This window comes from Meriones unguiculatus, chromosome 3 (genome assembly GCF_030254825.1).
Source record: "Meriones unguiculatus strain TT.TT164.6M chromosome 3, Bangor_MerUng_6.1, whole genome shotgun sequence".
NCBI lineage: Eukaryota > Metazoa > Chordata > Mammalia > Rodentia > Muridae > Meriones > Meriones unguiculatus.
In genome coordinates this window covers 83,329,487-83,350,905 of record NC_083351.1, presented here as the reverse complement: position 1 = coordinate 83,350,905, position 21,419 = coordinate 83,329,487, and the positions used below count along the sequence as shown (strand labels likewise).

The 21,419-nt window shown below is 41.7% G+C and overlaps 1 protein-coding gene across 1 annotated transcript; it reads left to right on the top strand.

Annotated features, from left to right (window-relative positions):
- The first annotated feature begins 30 nt into the window (after positions 1 to 30).
- Adat2 (adenosine deaminase tRNA specific 2) lies at positions 31 to 20,066 on the top strand. The gene is made up of 6 exons (XM_021656179.2): positions 31 to 209; positions 4,165 to 4,269; positions 12,794 to 12,944; positions 14,889 to 14,995; positions 17,469 to 17,541; positions 17,663 to 20,066. The coding sequence occupies exons 1-6, from the start codon at positions 114 to 116 to the stop codon at positions 17,704 to 17,706; spliced, it is 576 nt and encodes a 191-aa protein (XP_021511854.1). The 5' UTR covers positions 31 to 113; the 3' UTR covers positions 17,707 to 20,066.
- Positions 20,067 to 21,419: the final 1,353 nt, after the last annotated feature.

Sequence of the window (21,419 nt, the reverse complement as noted above, 5' to 3'; positions counted from 1 at the left end):
CCGGGTGCCTCTCCTTTTTCCGTCTTCCCGGAAGCAAGAACCCGTGCCTGCCGAGTTCCGCTGTCCTCTCTCCTCTAGCCCTTTGGACTGGGAAGGCTCTAAGTGGCGGTGGTATGGAGGAGAAAGTGGCCTCCACCACTGCTACAGACGGCTCGTGCATGGTGTCTGTCCAGGAAACCGAAAAGTGGATGGAGGAGGCGATGCGAATGGTGAGGAACCCGGCAAGTGGAAACTGAGAGTGCAAACTTTTCTCCCGGCCACATCCTGACCCGGGTAGTTGAGCAAGTGTGCGTGGCGCGCTTTCTCATCACCATCATCAGCGCTCAAAATATCGGAATCAACAGCTTGTTTTATTCTAGGGGAAGTTTCTTTAGCTTTGTCTCATAGTAATTGGGGCTGAGGGAAAATGATTGGTATACAGTATGTATTACATGTAGCCCTAGCTTTCGCCTGGGGATATTTGCTACCTACCTGGCTATCTTCCTTTCCATTGATGGACACATACTTTTAAATCCACATTCTTTTGTGGTTTGTTCCCGACATCCTTAAACATGTATAATGAAGATGTTTCTGGTAGAGGGTCATATGAAAATGTAGCCTGGCACAATCCTCACGTATCATTCATTTACTCTTTCTACAATACTTTTTTTTCTGTCTTTGTATTTCCTTCCCTTTTTCCCGTTAGGAATTGCTGGTGTGGAGTGCTCTGGTCATGTTTACATGTTTTCTCAAGCTTTACTCATGTTGATATGTTGCAGAGATAGAAACTTGTATATAAACATGCACAGTCTTTCTGATGCTAGGTTTTTATTCTGTGAACATTATGGAATATACTTACAGGGATCTAGGTGATATAGTATAGCCATCTAGACACCAATTTGTTTACATCATTATAAAGGCTTTAAAACTCAGCCATTGATGCAGGAATGTTCTTTTTTCTATTTTTTCATAATCAAAATATTTCAACTTTTAATTCTAATGGTTACAAAAGTTCATATTCATAAGAAATTAAGGTCAAGGACATTTAACAGATTATGTAAAAATTAATTAAAAGTCCTGACCTCAGAGATAGCCTTGCTGACGTTTTGTGAGCATCCTTCATATATTTCTATCCTTGTGAAAACAGAAACAGACATCTTTTTTCATAAATGGAATCATATATTCTTTTTTATATATTAACACTTTTTGGTTTGTCTTTCTCACAGAATTTGTTAGTTTATGGAAGAGAAAGTTGTCATTTCAGTGGTAGAACTTTGGCCTCTTCCAAAGGCCAGCTTCCTAAGCTCAAAGACATCTACACAGTTAGACCTGTTTTGCCCAAACTCTTTTGCATTTGGGACAAGAGGAAGGCACTTGTGGGAAGAGGTGGGAAAGGCATTGGAGAGTCTGCACGTGGATTTTCAACTTTCATACAAGTTTTGAACTTCTCAGGAGAGGAAATGTATGCACATTTTTATGTATATGTATTGGAAAACAGTTCCTCTAAATCAGCTCTCACAGTCTTCTTCTCACCTTGCTGTACTGTCATACATTTGCTCAGCCACTCACCCTCATTATGGCCTACAAGGCCGTTCCTTATCAGTAATGTTGTTTGTCTTTTTAAGATAGCCCTGTCATTTCTAGTGAGAAAAATTTGCTGGAAGAAAAAAGGTACCCAGAGGAACTAGGTACCAGGAGTCTCAGTTGATTTGGGAGTCTCTGTTGATTTGGGAGCAGAGAAAGGCTGCTAGGATAGCAGTGCTCTGCAGCACATCTGGGGTATAGTGGATAGGGCTCTCGGCCCGCTTTAGCTCTCTCCTTCTACCTATGTAGAAAATAATTTTGTGTGTGTGTGTGTACATGCATACATATGAAGATTACAGGACAACTTTTGGGAGAAGAGAGATTTTTCTCCTTCCTTTGTGGGATCTGGGGATTGAAGTCAGATAATTTGGCTTTCAAAGTAAGTCCTTTTACTTGCTGAACCATCTTACTGGCCCAGTCTTTGATTCTGTTTTTCATGTTTGAAACTGTTCATGTCATCATACCTCCAGTTGTCCAGGATATAGACTTACCAAAAGCCTTATCACATGGCTCCCATTTATCCTTTTATCGCCATGAGCCTCAAATTCTCCATGTTTCTCCATCTTCCTAACTCCTCCCTCTCCTTTTGTCACTTAAACCACAGTAAACCCAAACCTGGTGAGGTGTCTGGTCAGTGAAGTCACTGTTTACTAAAGAGAGGTTAGAGGGAGAACTATGCAGAGACACCCCCTCCCCCAGCACCCAACAGAGTTGCTGCAATAATTTGTGCAGGGAGTAATGAGGAAAGTCAGACCCCCTAGAGTCTCATTACAAATCTCTTAGATGGCCAAGTTATACGGTATCCCTGTGTCTCAGTTTCCTCATCTGCACTATGGAGAACAGTGTCCCTATCACTTTAGGGTTATAAACTAAATGAACTTATAATGTGCTTTAAGTAGTCTCAGGCCAAAGCACAATTAAAAAAAACTTACCTAGTTATATATTTTCAACCTCTGAGGATCAGAATACGTGAGATGTAGACATAGCATTCCCTCTTTAGAGGGCTACTAGGTGAGGGATAGGTGAACAATGAAAATCTGACACAGGAAGTCAGTCTTGTCAAGCCTATGCTTTCATTTCCACCATTCTACCTAAATTAACTGTATCACTGAACTGACACAGCGGACACCTTTTTTTCTATTTTGGCCTATCTTTTTCTAGGGTCTTCTATAACAGTCAACAGCCCTGCCTCACTAGCTCAGTTCCTAAATTTTCTGTCTGTAATAATTATAAAGCACAGGAAACCACAAAAAGTAAAAGTATATATAGAGAAGGTTCAACCATGCAATTACCTTTAGTGTAACAGCTTGCCTCACTGCAGTGCACTATCAGAGCCAGGGAAATCTCATTGGTACACACCGAAGAGCTCATTAAACTTTTATCAGCTTACTGTGTGTGACTTTTTGTGTGTGTTAGACTGTGTCCGTGCATCTCTCTCTGTGGACCATAGATTTTATGTATTGAAGAAGAATTCAGAATATGGCTGCTCTGGCAAGAGATCACATCCAAAGGTGTTTTAGATCTGTGAGATCTGGCTGGAATACCAACATGTCTTTAATCCAGGAGACTTAGGCAAGCAGAGCCAACTTCAAGGCCAGCCTGGTATAGAGCAAGTTTCAGGTAAAGAAAAGCTTAGGTCCAGGAGTAGTGGTACATGCCTTTAATCCTAAACAATGAAGGCAAAGTTAATTTGTAGAAGGAAGGCCCCATGTTTGAAAGTGATATCTCATTGAGTGACAGAAAAAGTGATGAATCAGAGAAAGATTTAACAGAATAGTATATGTGCAGTTCTCATGAGAAGCGAGAGGAAAGACAAACGTAAGGGGCAATGCAGAGAGAAAGAGGAGAGAGAGAGGCACAACAGTTTTACCTAGAGAGTTTTACAGAGAGTGGTTGAATGAGAGAACAAACTAGACACAGGTGAAGACAGAACTAGCCAGAGAATGAGAAGAAGCCAGGAGATTAGAATAGATTGCTAGAGTTAGTTTGAGGCCAAGCAGAGCAATTCAGGGGCCGAGAAAGAAGCCAGATTGAATAAGTTAGCTGGGAGAGGAGCTTTTAAAAGAAACTTCCAAGATATTTTCCAAGTTCATGCTATTTTTACCTAAAGTATTCCTAAACTTGGTGTGTCTCTTAGAAGTTGTGGAAAAGAGTGACATTCAGTCTGATCATTTTCATGGTATTGGTACTCCATGGGATCCTCTATAATCTTAAGAGAATCTGAAAAAAAATCAAGAAGAATTTTATCAAGGGAAACTATTATACCTAAATATTTACACATTATACATTCTCCCGCCTCTTTGTAAATGTGTGTATTATGTCTGAGAAGAGGTGGCATTTTAAGAACACTGGTAAAAAGCATGTGCTTTCAGTGAGAGAAGCTGAGGCTCAGGACCTGGGAAGGGAGACATTCTTGAGTGCGCCTTAACAAAGACACCCAGCAGAGAACACAGCACAGCACAGCACAAGGACATCAGACTTAAGAAGGAGAAAGCACAACTGTGTTTCTTTGTGTCCCGGTCATTATCCACACATGTGATTTTTTGCATAGCCTTTCAAGCACTGAACATCACCTCTCAGATTTTCTTCTTTGTCTTCCAGGCCAAAGAAGCACTTGAAAATATTGAAGTTCCTGTTGGCTGCCTTATGGTCTATAACAATGAAGTTGTGGGGAAGGGAAGAAATGAAGTGAATCAGACAAAAAATGTGAGTGGAGCAGTAAAAATGCAAAAACATACTATGGCCATTCTGGGAACCAGTTGGCAAGACAAGGCAAGACCAAATGTGTCCTGTGGGGCAGTTGCCCCTGCCGCTTTGTGTGTGCTTGTGTGTGTGTGTGTGTGTGTGTGTGTGTGTGTGTGTTGTGTGTGCACACGTGTGCCTGCAGGTTGAGGTCAAGATGGCTTCCTCTCTTACTTCCCACCTTGTTTTTTGAGACGGGATCTCTCACTGCCTCTGGAACTTATCAGTCCAGTTAGTTTTGCTGCCAGCGAACCCTACAGATCCCTCCATTCTTTTTCTCTGCACTGGGGTTGCCTAGGAGCCCCTTGTTCCCTTCTGCACTGGGGCTGCCTGTGAATATATTTGGCTATGTTTGGCTGTTTGCATGGGTTCTGGGGTTTTAAATTTAGTTTCTCATTTTTTCCCAGCAAGCACTTTACCTACTGAGCTATCTCTCCAGCCCTAGATCTTTCTTTCCTTCTTTGCAAATATTAATTTTTTCTGATTATAGCAGTTATATGATTTTTTTGCTTAGATATTAAAAATTCTGCAAAGTTAAATGAAGCTATAAAATTATATAGATAATTTTCTATACCTACATTTGTGATCTTAGCCTAAAAGCTAAGAAATGGTTAATTTTTTAAAGTTTTATTATGTTTTCTTTTAACACTTGGTGAAACGAAATGAGGAATTTCATCATATCAGAATATCAGCACAGAAGAAATGAGTACATTTCTGCTTGAAGCAAATTCAACCTGAAATTTCACCTTTGCAAAGCAGATCCGTGTAGCTTATAATGGATTTCTTTTAGTTTTTTCTCTTTGGGGTGGTAAGGGGAAAAGACCCTCAATGTATGCATTGTAGGGAGGCATAAAAGGATTGTATTAGAGAAAATGTTTTTGGCTATTCAATGAAATAAGGTCCCCAGGATGAGCTGTCCTCAACTACATGTGTCTCAGCTTCAATTACTTGGTGTTATTGTGATCAGATTGGAAGGTTCATGGTTTAAAACAGTGCTTCTTAAACATGGTATCACAACAGTGTGTCATGGTAGGCACCCGTAGAAGTGGAAGTAGGTAAAATTGCTGTGCTATACTTTGTGGCTATAAAGGACCAGATGGACTCAAGGACAACATAACTCTAAGGACTCAAGGCCATCCATATGGACTTTGTTCTTATGTTCTTTGGGAGCATAGAGCAGTCTAGTGTTGGTGCTGGGGCTCTGAGGCCTTTAAAGTTCATCCATCACAACCCTGAGGTTTAACAAAACTCGGGTCAAGTAGGAACCCTGTTATGAGGGCATAAAAACATTCGAGGCAGATAATACACATGTTAGAGAGATGCGTACCAAGCAGTTCTGTTTTAAATAGTTGCTACAGTTCCCAATCTGTACTGTGTGTTTGATGGAATATGCTTATGAAAACTAAAGGCTGAGTCCCCAGAAACTTTGATTTCTTAGACCCTTTGGGGTTAACCAGGGTTTTTCCACTGTGTGTGTCTCTCATGGGCTTGCCCTTTTAATACAATATACTCACACCGGGCCCCCTGTAAGAAGACCAGAATTCTGCTTTGGGCTAAGATACCAACACTGCCCTGTCGCCTCCCACTCCCTTTCCCTGTGTATTTTCAGTGCAGGAGAAGACAGCTTAGCTTATGTTTCCTTAGCACTAAAAAGGTGATTCAGTTCAACTGGTATTTCTTGAGAGCTGTGAGGGTGCCATCTCTCAGGAATTCTGAATCTGAGCTTTAAAAGGCTTCAGTTGGAGCAACCTTTTGTGTTAAGTTCTCCTGTTGTATTGGTATGCAGCCAGAACTGTACCCTTGTCTGTAAAGACCTTCTGTCAGCGGGTTTTGATTCTGTAGTCACCCAGGCTTGCTCTTATCTGCCACTGGCTGTCACAGCATTGAGGGTCAATGCCAGTACTTTTTTCGCCAGGCTCCAGGTCACGGGAGAAAGAGCACGTTTCTGTCAGCCTCACCCAGTGTTGTGTTTGTTATGGGGAGATTTTTTTTTTCTTCTTCTTTTTTCCTTTTTCTTTTTATTATTTACACTTTATTCACTTTATTATATATACTTTATTCAATCCCTCCTCCTCTCCCGATCCCACCCTCCCACTCCTTTCTTCACACATGCCCCTCCCCAAGTCCACTGATAGGGGAGGTCCTGAGGGGAGATTTTTGATTACATACAGAATTTAGTTAGCTTGTATAGAGTTAGCTTCCAGTACCAATTGTTGACAAATGTCATTGTCACAGACAGTGTAAATTAGTGCATAGAGAATTTGTGGTTTACTTTAAGCCATGTTTAAATTGGACTGTTTTGTTGGTCTTCTTTTAAAATCAGTGTGAGATTTTTATACTTGCTCTTCAGTGACCTTTTTCTCCCAGCCCTTAGTTCTAGCCCGTTTCCCCAGCTAGTCCCCTTCTGCTTTCTTGTCACACATAGTCTGTTGCCTTCTTTTGTTGTTGTTGTTTGTTTTGGTTTTTCGTGACAGGGTTTCCCTGTATAGCCCTGGCTGTTCTGGAACTTGCTCTGTAGACCAGGCTGGCCTTGAACTCAGAGATCTGCCTGCCTCTGCCTCCCAAATGCTGGGATTAAAGGTGTGTGCCACCACTGTCCGGCTGCCCTCTTTCTTCATGCTCTTTCCTTTTCCTCTAGTTATTCTTCCTTAACTGCTCTTACTCCCCTCTCATGGTTTTTATGATTTGTACCCTTATATGTATACATTTATGAAAGGTATATATGTGAAAATTTAAATCTCCATTCCACCTTTCAAAAAAACAGGCAGTATTTGTTGGTCTGAGTCTGGGACACTTTATGGTAATGCAGTACTTTTGAGGAAATGGGTAAGATTTCTTGCTGTGCAAGTACAAGGCATCTGAATTTCAGTCCCCAGCACCCATATAAAAAACTAGGTGTGGCCATGCAGGTGCCTGTGGCTGCAGAGCTGGGAAGGCTAGACTAAAGGATGTCTAGGATTGCTGCAGCCAGCCATGGTCCAGGTTCAGTGAGACACTCTCGCTATCATTCTCCAGGCAGAGAGTGATGAGCTGAGATGGGACAGCTTACACCCTTGTTAACCTCTGTATGCATACATGTGGGTGCACATACCTTCAAGTATGCATACATACGCACATTGTGGTGTTTTGAATAAAAATGGCCCCAGTAGGGTCATATAATTGAATGCTTGGTAAGCTATTTAGGAAGGATTACAGGTGTGGCCTCACTGGAGGACATGTGTCAACAGGGGTGGGCTTTGAGGTTTCAAAAGCTCAGCCAGACCTTGTCTTTCTCTTTCTGAGTCTCTCTCTTCTCTTCCTCCCTCCCTCTGTCCCTACTTCTCTCCCTCTCTTTTTCTCCCTCCTTTCTCCGTCCCCCTCTTTTTCCCTCCTTTCCCTCCCCTCTCTCCCCATTCTGTGTTTCTTTCCTACCTGTGGATCAGGATGTAAGCGCTGCTCAGCTGCTGCACCAGCACCCTGCCTGCCTGCCTGCTGCCTTGCTTACTGCCATGACAGTCATGGGCTAACCTTCTGAAACTATAAGCAAGCCCCTAGTTAAAAGCTTTCTTCTATAAGTTGCCTTGGTCATGTTGTCTCAGCAAGGTGTAGCTGGCAAAGATTATCTCCCATTCTGTAGCTCCTTTCTTCATTCTGTGTATAGTTTCCTTTGCTGTGCAGAAGCTTCCAAACTTTTCAATTACATATGCCATTGGAATGTTTTTCAGAAAGTTTTTGCCTATACCTATCTATTGACATGGTTCCCAGTTTTCTTCTAGGGGCTAAAATATTTCAGATTTTATATTAATATCTTTGATCCATTTGGCATTGATCTTTGTGTAGGGTGTGAGACATGGGTTTAATTTTATTTATGGATGTAGATATTCATTTTTCTCTATACCGTTTGTTGAAAAGTCTGTCTTTTTTTCAATATGTTTTTATATTATCAAATATCGGTGGTTATAATTATGTGGATTTATTTTGGGTCCTCTATTCTCTTTCACTGACAAAAAGACATTTTATATGTCTGTTTTGGTGCCATATTTACCAATCTATATATCTGTCTTATCACTTTGGCTCTGTAGTGTAATTTGAGGTCAGGTATTGTAATATATTTTTCCAGAATTGTTCTTTCTATTAAGGTTGCTTTTGCTTTTTAGAGTGGTGTGTGTATGTTAGAATTGCTTTTTCTAGTTTTGCAAATAACGCCATTATTATTTTGATAAGGATTGCACTGAATTTGTTGATGCTTTTGGTAATGCAGCCATTTCTATAATATTAATTCTTCTAATCCATGCTCATGAACGAGCTTTGTTTTCTATTTTCTTCAATTTCTTTCTTGAATGTCATGAAGTTTTCATTGTAGTATAGTGGTCTCTTACTTCATCAATGTGAAGATGAGATGTTTTTGTCCCTAACTTCTCTTTCTTGGATATTTTCTTACTGATATATAGGAAATCTACTCTTTTCATCAGTGCTGAGTTTCTGTCCTGCCCCTTTGCTGAAAGTATCAGATGTAAAATCCACAAGGCTTCTTATCATGCCATGAGATAATTTCTCTTCTTCCTTTCTCATCTATATGCTTTTTTTTTTTTTTGTCACTTTTGTCTCATGCCAGGATTTGGAGGAAATGTTTTAAATTTTTTCCTCATTTAGGTTGTTACCTGTAGGCTTTTATTATGGCAGTTATTAAGATTTAGTCCTCTCTATTCTTAGTTTCTTTAGGACATTTTATCATTAAGGTGTGTTGAACCATGTCAAATGCCTTTTCTGTATCTGTTGAGAAGATCATATTATTTATGTCTTTAAGATTACTTATATAGTATTTTGCATTTATTGATTACTGAGTGTTGACCAAACTTTGTACCTCTGAAATGAGACCCGCTTGACTGATGTGTGAACCACTGTATTCGTGCATTAGGTTTGTCAGAATATTGAGAATATTTGCATCTATGTTCATCAAGAAAGATGCTCTACAGCTTTCTTCCTTTGCTGTACACTCATCTGGTTTTGGTCTCAAGATAAGACTTGCATTGTAGGAGTTCAGTAATGTTCTTTCTCTTTTTATTTTGTAGAACAGGGTGAGGAATATTGGTGGCTGGTCTTCTTTAAAAGTTTGGTAGAATTTGCTGGGCAGTGGTGGCACACACCTTTGATCCCAGCACTCAGGAGGCAAAGGCTGGTGGATCTCTTGAGTTTGAGGTCAGTCTGGTCTATAGAATGAAATCCAAGACAGCTGGGACTTGACAGAGAAATCCTATCTTGAACCCTGCTTCAAAACAAACAAACAAATAAAAAAACCAAACTATTTAAGCCTGTAGTGGTGGTTCATGCCTTTAATCCCAGTAGTTGAGAGGCAAAGGGAGGTGGATCTCTGTGAGTTCAAGGCCAGCCTGGTCTACAGAGTTAGTTCTAGGATAGCCAGAGCTGGTAGAAATTGGACACAAATCCATCCAATCCTGGGCTTTTCTTTGTGAGGAACTTTTGATTACTATTTCTATTTCATTGTTTGTTGTAGGTTCATTGTTTATTTGTCTACATCTTCTTAACTTAATTGCTGGTATATTTCACGTTTAGGAATTTGCATTAAGTTATTTTAAAGGTTTATTTTTTGTGTATGTGTTTTGTGACACTACTCTTGGACAGGTGTGAACAAATGTCTACTCACTTTAGATAAGGAAGCAATAGATCAAAAGTAAGCAAGTCACTCAAGTCCAGCTTGCTGGGCCAGTTAGTTTTGTTTGGGTTACTTACAGGAGCAGAAATGATTCATAAAGATAGCTACAACACAAAAGCTAGCCCCAGCACTGGTGATGGTCCATGAAAGCTGGAAACCTGAAGCGCACTGTATAACCCGCAGGCAGCTGGGCAGGTTGGAGAGCATTTCCTTCAGGCACCGTAAGTGTTCTGAGCCTCTTCCAGGCAGAATGGCTGGTCTAGGAGTGTCTTTTATCAGCCCTTACTGCTTATATGCACTTGAGGAGGGAGGGGTTATCTAGTATATCTGGTCAGTTTCGGGGACTTCCTGAAGCCTTTGAGTTGTTTACTTTCTGAGCTTAAGGAGCTTTCCTGAAGAAGGGAATGTTTCACTTCTCCATAAAACATCCTGTGTCTTAAGGAACTCATATTGAAAGTAGAAAACTTTATCTTAGAGGAAACTGCTGTGCAAAAGTGTGTGTGTGTGTGTGTGTGTTTGTGTGTGTCTGTATGCATGAGTGCATGCCTGAGTGTATGTATATAAACTGTATGTTTGCAGATACCTTCAGAGTCAAGAAGAGGATATTGGATCTCCTGGATCAGTGGAGTTACAGGCATTTGTTAGCCACCCATTGTTGGTGGTAGAAAATGAACTCTGGGCTTTCTGCAGGAGCAACAAGTGCTCTTAAACTTAAGGCCCTCCCTCGACCCTTTCGTTAGAATTATTTTAATAAGGGAAAGAAGAGTACCTAAATAGCATCATTGCCATATCATGCTTGGTTCACATTGGCTCAGATTTCTCTATGAGCTGTAGAGAGAATGACAGTAAATTCTAGTTTAGACATGGAGGGTCCAAAATTTGCTCAAGACTCATAATAAGTACATCACTGTCAGGATTCAAATTTCAGTGTAATTGATTCCACATGCTGGGTGATTTCTCCTGTAGTGTACTGTCTCCCAGGAAGCATCTGCAATCTCAAGTCTGTGTTTCTTAAGAGTCTGTTGTGTCATAAAATCTCATCTCCTAAAGTGAGAATGATGAAATTCTAGTAAACTCAATACAGATTTGCTTTAGAGTGAGATCAGTAAAAAAATCTATTTGACTGTTACGAATAAAGCTGCTACGAACATGGTTGAGCAAATGACCTTGTTGTATACTTGAGCATCTTTTGGACATATGCCTAGGAGTAGTATAGCTGCATCTTGAGGAAGAACTATTCCTAATTGTCTGAGAAAGTGCCAGATTGATTTCCAAAGTTGTTGTACAAGTTTACATTCCCATCAGCAGTGGGGGAGGGTCCCCCTTTCTCCTCAACCTCTCCAGCATGTGTTATCACTTGAGTTTTTGATCTTAGCCATTCTGATGAGTATAAGGTAAAATCTCAGGGTTGTTTTGATTTGCATTTCCCTGAGGACTAAGGATGTTGAACATTTATTTAAGTGTTTCTCTACCATTCGATATTCCTCTATTGAGAATTCTCTGTTTAGCTCTGTACCCCATTTTTTAAATTGAATTACTTGATTTGTTGCTATTTAACCCAGATATCCCTCAATTGAGGAATGGATACAGAAATTGTGGTACATTTACACAATGGAATACTACTCAGAAATTAAAAACAAGGAAATCATGAAATTTGCAGGCAAATGGTGGGATCTAGAAAAGATCATCCTGAGTGAGATATCCCTGAAGCAGAAAAACAACATGGTATATACTCACTTAGAAGTGGATAGTAGACATATAATATAGGATAATCATATTAACATCTGTACACCTAAAGAAGCTAAGCAAGAAGGAGGACCCTGGGTAAGATACGCAATCTTCATTCAGACAGGCAAATGGGATAGACATTGGAGGAGGGTGAAAACAAGGAAGACAGGAGCCTACCCACAGAGAGCCTCTGAAAGATTTTACCTAGCAGGATATTAAAGTTGATACTGAGACTCCTAGCCAAACTTTGGGCAGAGTGCAGGGAATCTTATGAAAGAAAGGGGAAATAGAAAGACCTGGAGGGTATTGGAGCTCCACAAGGAGAGCAAAAAATCTGGGTCCAGGGGACTTCTCTGAGACTGATACTCCAGCCAAGGACCATGCATGGCGATAACCTAGAACCCCTGCAAGCTGTAGCCCATGGCAGCTCAGTCTCCAAATGGGGTTCCCTAGTAATGGGAACAGGAACTGCCTCTGATATGAACTCAGTGGCTGGCTCTTTGATCACTCTCCTCTGAGGTGGGTCTTACCAGGCCACAGAGGAAGACAATGCAGCCAGTCCTGATGAGACCTGATAGGCTAGGGTCAGATGAAAGAGGAGAAGGACTTCCCCTTTCAGTGGACTGGGAAAGGGTCATGGGAGAAGAGAAAGGGAGGACAGGATTGGGAGGGGATGGGGGGACCTACAGCTGGGATACAAAGTGAATAAATTATAATAATAAAAAAACACAGCCAAAATTAAAAAAAGAAAATCTATTTGAAACTAGAGCATAAACTTATAAAAATTTCAAACTTTCCTTAAAGTAGTCAGAAACCATGGACATCATTTTGAGACTTATTTCTTCTTTAATATTTTAATGAAAAAAAATTTCCCAAGGTACATGAGACTTTCACTAAACACATAGCAAGGTTTATGTAGTATAATGGAATTGGCATCTCTGTTGGTGAAATTATGATAGTTGAATTGGGGAATGGCTAAGGGCATCCTGAAATCTACGCTCCATTAAAGGCAGAAATAGTAGGAATGCTTTTTGAATTTGTTTTGCATATTGTAGAGACATAAGCTGTATGAAACAGACAGTACCAATACAATCTGCCTCTCTTCAGGCTACTCGGCATGCTGAAATGGTGGCCATCGATCAGGTCCTCGCCTGGTGTCATGGGCATGGCCAGAGCCCTGCTGCAGTGTTTGAACACACCGTGCTGTACGTTACCGTGGAGCCATGCATCATGTGCGCGGCTGCCCTGCGCCTCATGAGTATCCTTGCGCTTTTGCTTTCCTGTCTTTACCTTGCCTGTGAGCAAGAAAATGGCCAAATAGATAACCTTTTTTCTCTTTTTATTGTTTTTCCTTTCAATGTTGAGGGTTAAACCCAGGCTATTGCCCATGCTAAGCACATGCTTGTTTGTCACTGAGCTATGCCTTTCCTCATGTGTGGAAACAGTTATAAAGATGGTGTACAATTCAGCAAGAAACAGGAAAGATTATCTGTATACAGCAAAGTTACCCGTTCTCTCTCAGTATCAATAGCCATGAAACTATTGAACACATAAGCTACAGGAAGAAAATCTCAGAACTAAAACTCTTGTGTAAGGATGGACCCAAATTAAGTTAGAGCACAGTAGACATTCTGAGGAAGATGCTTTTGCCTTTGTTTGACAGATTATAGGTAATTTAAATATTTTCTGTCTTAGTCTGTTTTTGCCATGACTACCTATCACAAAGTGCAAAAAAAGGAAAAACAGATTAAGTTCAAGGTAAATAAGAAGTAAAATGCTGCCTGATATTATCATTGTACATACATGGAAATTAGTCAGTGATATTTAGTTGGATTGTATCTTTTGTAGAGTGAGCAATATAAATGCGGAGTGTAGTCAGTTTCTAGAATTAACTAGCTAATTAATTAATTAATTAATTTTTGTTTTTTAAGTTAGGGTTTCTCTTTGTAGCCTTGGCTGTCCTAGACTCACATTGTAGACCAGGCTGTCCTGGAACTTACAGAAATCCTCCTGCCTCCACCTCCTGAGTGCTTGTATTAAAGGCGTGCACCACTGTGCCCAGCTAGAAACAAACAAACAAACAAACAAACAAATAAATAAATAATTTACAACACTGAGAGTCTTGTGCATTCTAGGCAAGTGATTATTCATACTTGTAGTTTCATTTGTTTTTAAAATTATATGCAGTTTTATCACTTCAAACAATACAGAGGGCTTTTGGGGTACAATAAAACATACTGTCTTTGTATTTGAGGAATTATTGGCACCATTATTGGAGGAGTTATTAGACCAGTTTCCTCATTCTGTTTCCTCATTCCTCATTCTTGCAGGAGAGAACAGGGAATAATGTGAGTGGGTTTTTGGCCTTTGTTTGGGTGGTTATTTTGTTTTAGTTTCTTATTTTTGTTTTGAGACTGGCTCTAATGAAGCCAGGGTTATGGATCTCACTGTGCTTTTTAAAATTAAGCTCTTGATTCTCCACCTTCTAAGGGCTGGGATTATAGGCACATGCACCACACCAGGCTTCCATCCACTTTTTACTTGCCATTTAAATTTATTTATTTATTGTGAGGAGCACAGGTATGCCATGGCATTTGTTTGGCAAAGGTCAACTTCAGGAATCAGTTATCTCCTCTTACCATGGGTTTTAGAAATTAAATTATGTATTTTAAAAGGAGAAATTCCTGAATTAAATTTTTAATTTGGCAACGATTCTGAAAAAGTGATTTAAGGAAGAACAGAGAATTGATTAAATTGCATATTAAGCAAAAACACTTGGTCTCTGTTCTGGTTACAATTGCCAGGTTTTGCTTATTTATGTATATACTATTACTGTGCTTGCAATCACATGTCATGGTACACATGTAACAGTCAGTGGACAATCCGAGGAGCTGGTTCTCTCCTTCCACATTACATGGGTCCCAGGGCTCAAACTCCGCTTGTCACGCTTCCGTGGCAAGTGCTTCTGCCAGCTGAGCCACCCTGTTGACCTACGATCGCTAGATTTTAATTTATAGATACTTAAAGACTCTTTCTCTATCTCTCTCTTTTTTGTATAACTAAATTTTATCATTGTAAGGACCAACCATAAAGATGAATTGTTTTGAAGTCTATTCTGAGCTTTCTAAGGGAGTTAAGTTAGCAGCAGCCTACAGTTGCCATGATTCTGCACGTCACATTCAGGACCTTAATTCTGTACTATAAATCCCGCTGGTTGTCTACGGCTGTCAGAATGAACGGTTTGGTGGTTGTGGTTCCGTCCTAAACATTGCCTCTGCTGACCTACCCAATACTGGGAGACCGTTTCAGGTAATATATTCTTTTTATTCCCTCCCTCCCTATTGCCACCCCTGCCTTTTCTGTTTATCCATCTCTTGATGGACTTGCCAATTGAGTGTGATCAGTATTCTAAAAATCCATGACAGAATCAGACTACATCTCAATGGAAGAAAATCTTTGTTTCTTCCCTGATTGTGAGTTCCTAATAGAGTTCACCAGTACCTTGTGTGGTATGTGTGCTATGAATGTGTGGTACACATACATACACATATCACATGCACACACACACACACGCACACATGCTTGTGATGGTAGCATGAAGGCATGAACAGTTCTCTCTTGGGTGTGTCAGTGCAGTCAGTGTTTCTCAGCCAAGAAAAGTTCTTTTATAGTTCATATACACAGCCATGTTGGCTCCGTGGACAGTGAATGCCATGGTTTGAAAGCATGGATCGAGGTTTAATTCCAAATTATATTCTAAGAGGCCTTGCTATGTCAGGCTTTTGGATGCTGGGTTTTCTTCCTCTTCTTTGGTCAGGCTCATGGGACAGAGGACAAAATGGAGGTGGGCTCTCTGGTTAGAGTTATAGAGTCTTTTAATATAATACTGTGTTCAGGTGGACATTTGGAGAGTGAAGATAGAGTTGCTGGAAGGCACCAGTGCCAGCACACACTAACCAGCAGTGGCTAGCATGGTGTGTTCTGAGAAACCAAGGGGGGAGAGGCTTGTAAGCAAAGCGTGAGTGTCAGGTCACCTCCTGCCTGTAGAGCTGTGTTGGGAGGGGGCCCATGTTTCCATCAGTGAGTACCCTGGGATGCTGGAGAGGCAGCATCAGTAGAGCCTCGAGAGCATAAGACAGGAGGTGATTGAGGAGGAAAGTGAAGTTCTGAGGCAAGGGTAGCACTTTGTACTGGGAGGAGGAGGAAGGTTACTGTTACCATGGGGGAAGATCCCAGGTGGGAGCCTAGGGAGGCTCCAGGAAAGGAGGTTCAGTCTCAGCAATGCCCCCTGAGGCTGGCCTCCCATCTGCAGGTGTTTGGCCAGACACCACTTTGAGAGATGACTGAATTGTTTCATAAACTTCAGCACAATGAGTTAGATCTTTTCCAGTCTCACCAGATGAGTGCTAAAATCCCCAGGCATTTGGCCGCATTTTGTATGGCCAGTTTCTGTCCCCTCCCCAACCAAGCCCTTCAGCCTGCTTTCACAGAGCCCACACTTCTCCCTACTCCAGGAGGTGTGCTTCCTTGCCGCTGTCCAGGTTCGGCCTTCATGTTAACCCATATGTCATTGAATGTTCTTTATGGCTCTTGCTGCTTTCACATATTCTCGTCTCTTCTGCCCAGATCCCAGAGCAAAAGCAATAGCAACAGTTTCCTTAAACCCCCCATAGCAAACTCAAAAAAATGATTTTTTCTTTTTCTCTGAAGGACCCAATAGTAGATAGTTTTACCTCTTGTGAGAGAAATGTCTCTTGTCACATAGTGTTTTGTTTAATAATAATAATAAACTCTTCAAAGTATAAAAACCATTGCTAGCTGTAAAGTGTTGCAGCTCTGAAGGGAAAGGCTTCCGCTTCGGGAATTCTGCTCCTGGTGCACAGTAAAGATTTCCCTAGTGCAAGTGCAAGCTCTGCTCCAGCAGGGATGGGTTCCCAGCAAAACTGTTACAGCCCTGCCTGCAGGAGGTATCCTGGTAATGGAGAACCAAGGAATACCAGAAAGGCACAGTGCACAAACTTCACATAGAGACTTACTGGGAGGGAAAAACTCAGGAGGGTGGCTGCCTATGCAGTAGGGAAATGAGCAGAAGGCAGGGTACATATTCGGTTCCTTGGGGTAGGGAGTTGGGGAAGGGGCAGGGCTGTCCAGAGTAGAGATTTTCAGAGTGAGGATTGGTGGGATTTCCTGAGCTCAGCAATTGGTAGGTTTCTTTGGCAAGCTCAGGGATTGGTGGGTTTCATGTTCAGGGACTGGTGTGTGTCTGGGTCAAGTGCAGAGATTGGTGGGATTTGTTTCTTAGCCCTGGTTTTAGGCTTGGGGTCAAGTCAGGGTCAGGGTGTTTTTCCTTTTACACTACACTAGGTTGTCATTCTTAGCTATGGACTTGATTTATTTTACTAAGACTAGTTTACCAGTCCAGGCTGTATAACATCCCATGCTTGGTGAGACACTGGAAAATCCAACAGGTAAAAATAGCTCGTGCTTTATGTCCACCTGGTTAGCATCTCATTTTATCACTGCAGCAGCCTGAGAGGTCCAGTTACGTACCACATAGGGTTTAAGTACCCCCAGTAGTGAGTGACTGAGAGAGACTTTCGGTTAAGGCTTGGTACCCAGTCTTTTGGAGATGTACATATTCATCCATGCTGATGCTTGTCCTGAGTAATGAACATGGTGTGGAGTCCCTTTATTTCTTTGCAATGGTGTACACACTGCTGCTGGGATATATAACCCACTTACGGTCGTGGCCGATGCTCACCTTGTGTTTCTCCCTCGTCAGTGCATCCCTGGGTACCGTGCTGAGGAGGCTGTAGAGCTCTTAAAGACCTTCTACAAACAGGAAAACCCAAATGGTGAGTTTTCTCCTGCTCAGTGCCTCACGTTAAAACAACTCAATGTGGTTGTTTGGAATCTCTCACTTTCTACTTATCTGGTTCTTTATTTTTGCTTGTGTTTTGTTTTGTTTTCCCACAGCACCAAAATCAAAAGTTCGGAAAAAGGATTGTCAGAAATCCTGATGCTGTTCTGATCGTGACTAGTGTCGTTCAGAGACCTGGACAGAATTTCCAACTGAGAGCCATTGGCATCGTGGGTCGTGTTTCTATGTTGTTGTTACTGGGTGGGAAGATGGTGTCTCTCGTCATTTGTCATTTGCTCTGTTAAGGGAACAAATTAGCCCTTTTTAAAAAAGTCTGACAGATGTAAACAACTATTAGCTCTTCCACCAAGCTGAAAGAGTGTTTCGGGAAGGGGAAGGATTAAGGTTTGAGGTCACAGTGATCAGCAAGCAGTGCTCGCCCCTCCTTCAGCCACAGCTTTAGTCCCATCACAAGGAAGTTCTTCATAGCTAGCTTCGAAGTTGCCTTAGTGATAGAGTGCTTGCCATGGAAGCCAGAGGCCCAGGTCCCCAGCAACCACCAATGCCAGGTGGGCTTGGTGGCCTGCCTATAATTCCAGTGCTTGCAAGGCACAGACAGGCTTCCAAGGCCCCAAAGTAAGCTAACTAGTTACATTAGCTCTTATTGGTGAGCTCTGGGTTCAAATGAAAGTGATCTAGGAGGACCCCCAGTGTGAAGCTTAGGCCTCACATGTCTACATGCACCGCCCCCCAACACAAGTGCATAAACAAAATGCAAATACATACTTCACACATGGACACCACACACATACATGTGAAAGAAAAAAGACAAGTGTTTGGAAGACTGATCAAGATCAAAACAGGAAGAAAAAGGAATGAAAAAGAAAGCCTTGGTATTTTACTGAGTCCATTCAGACTGGTTCTGCCCCTGATTTCACCAAGGCGCAAGGGACCTGGGCTCATCCCAACTTGTATTATGACTATGTAAATGACCATGCATGTCAGGGATTCATGTGTGCAGATGTGGAGGCAGAGAACATCTCAGGTGCTGTTCCACATGTGCAGTCCCCCGCCTCCTTTTTTTAAGGAAAGGTTTCTTGGAATGTATCATTCAGCTAAGCAGGCTAGCCAGAAATGCCCAGGGTTCCGCCTGTGTCCTCTAACACATGCACCACTGTGTGCTTCCTTCCTTCTTTCCTTTGAACTCAGGTCTTTCTACCACTTTGCTGATTGAGATAGCTCTCCAACCCTAGAACATTTTTAAAAAGTATTTAGATAAAATGGATGCATTTAAAGTAAGTGTTTAAGAGTCATTTTTTAAAATCATAGCATATTGCTACAGTAAAATTTTATTCATGCCTTCTTCCAGGAGGTCTAGTGTTTAAATAGTGAGTGCCAGAGAGATGACTCAGGTTAAGAATATATACTGCTCTTCCAGAGGAGACTAGTTTGGTGCCCGGCGCCTACGCTGGGCCATTCACAACCTGTAATTCCAGTTCCAGAGGATCCAGTACCCTCTTCTGGACTCTGTGCATACCTACACTCACATGTGCACACGTTTCCATAATTTATATATACACATATAATTAAAAAAAAATTTAAAGGTAAAAATTGGAAGTTTCTTATAATGGAGTAACTATTCTCTTAAGGTTCATTTCTTCCCTTTAACAAAACAAAGACTTATACTCTCAAAGCAAAGACCATATATTCTCAAGAGAAAGAAATGAAAAATTGTCCATATGTAATATGCTGGAGGATGATAGGTGCTGCTGGTCGTAGTGGTGTGCACTGGGTGGGTGGGTGGGGGGTTTGAAGTAAAAGAATCATGAATTCAAGATAAACCTGGGCTATGCAGGAAAACCTTCCCCCGTCCCCCCACCTCCCCTCCGAATTATAACAGGTTGCCATTTGGAATAAGAATGCAGAAATGATGGTTACAGGAATGAATAAAATGATCCATTTATTCCTAACTAACAAAGCTATTACTCCTAAAAACGCAGATGATGACATTTAAATGAAGTATCTAAAAATTTGACCTCACAACCAAATCTCCAGGGAGGGTCACTGATGCAAGGTGCAGCTTTTCTCCAACTGCCCTGGCGCTGTGTGCATCTCTGCCCAGAAGGGGGCCTCGCCGGTCCACCGGAAGACAGCACCCGTGCCGCCTCAGTTTCTTCAGCTACTTCAAGTCCTTGATGCAAAGCGTCTGTGTTTGTTGACTCTGCCCTTGAAGCACTGTCTCCGACTTGTTTAGTTTGAATTACATTACAGGCTGGAATGTGATTGTGGCTGTAGTATTTTTATATTGACGGGATGGGGGAGGGGAGCAGCTGATCACTGTTACATGCTTCAGAGGATTTATAATTGCGTGGTTTGTGCATGTGTGTTTTTAATGGCATTTCAGAAGTTTTATGAGCGAAGGAAACGCAAGATTTTAAATTTACAATAATGGTCTGTGCACCTTCTCTTCGGTTTTATCTACTTTAAAAATTGTCTTCTCATTAAATTTTAGTACTTTGAGTAGTGTGTTCCTTTTTGCAGTTGGTCATAATTCACTTCTGGCTCCTGTGCGTCCCTGAAAGCAGACATCATTACCCTTACTGAATGCATATCACTTTCTGGGTATTACCTCTAGGCAAAACAAAATCTGGGTGCTTTCCTTTGTAGAGCACCACCAGATTATTCTGTCTGTCTGACAACCAGTGGGTTCATGGTAAAGCTTTGAAACTGGTTAGTATGAATTTAGGGAGAAAACAAAAACAAAACAACAAAAAAAACCTAAGGTAAAAGCATAGAGCCAGAAATAACATGAGGGCGTTTTATCCCAGAGACACACACTGCTTCAGAAGCAGAGAGATAATTCCAGAAAATAGGGCAGTGTGCACATTTTCCCTTTCTGATTTTAGCAGGTGGCTAAGTGGCATTTCCTGCTTCCTGAGTAGGGCTGAACGGCCTAAAGTCCACTTACCACCTTTAAAGTTCTCTTTCCAGGCACTGGTAGAATTTTTGAACGTAGCTTCCTCTGGGGAGATCACTTTGGATTGTCGTAGATTAGGGACCAGCACTGCCACTGTGCCTGTGCAGGATCACTGTGGAAGTCTGCAGACACAGTGTCCGCATGACGATGAGGAACCGTGTGCACACCGAAACTGTCGAGTGCTGTGCTCTCCAGCAGTCTCACCACAGCGTAGAACATGTCAGACATGTTTACACTCAAGCGTATATCCAGCAGGACAAAACTGGTTGAGCCTGCCGAAGAGACCAAAGGTGAGTTGTGCTTTGTACATGAGATAGTTAGGAAGGTGTAGGACACAGACAGGCTGTAGAGCCACTGCCCTGTTAAGAGAAGCGGGAGATGATTACATGTACGCCGCTGAGGTAGCCAGCAAAGTACGCCGCTGAGGTAGCCAGTGTTTGCTGGGTTCTGTAGCAAGCTCCTGAGAGTGGGTGTGTGTCGGCAGGTGACTTGGTATGACAGGCTTCAGTGACTGACAATAAAAGGTTTGGCGAAGATATCTTTGCACCTCATATGTTGTACATGTGACATATGGAAAAAATAGCCAGTGACCCATATGTAGGCAAGATGGTTTATTTTTTTAAGACCTCCATTTATGTTTTGGGTTTTTTTTTCTTTATTAATTATACTTTATTCACTTTGTATCTCCCCTGTGGTTCTCTCCCTCCTCCCGTCCCAATCCCTCCCTTCCCCCACCCTCTGCATGCATGCCCCTCCCCAAGTCCACTGATAGGGGAGGACTTCTTTTCCTTCCTTCTGATCCTAGTCAATTAGGACTCATCAGGAGTGGCTGCAATGTCTTCTTCTGTGGCCTGGTAATGCTGCTTCCCCCTCAGGGGGAGGTAATTAAAGAGCAA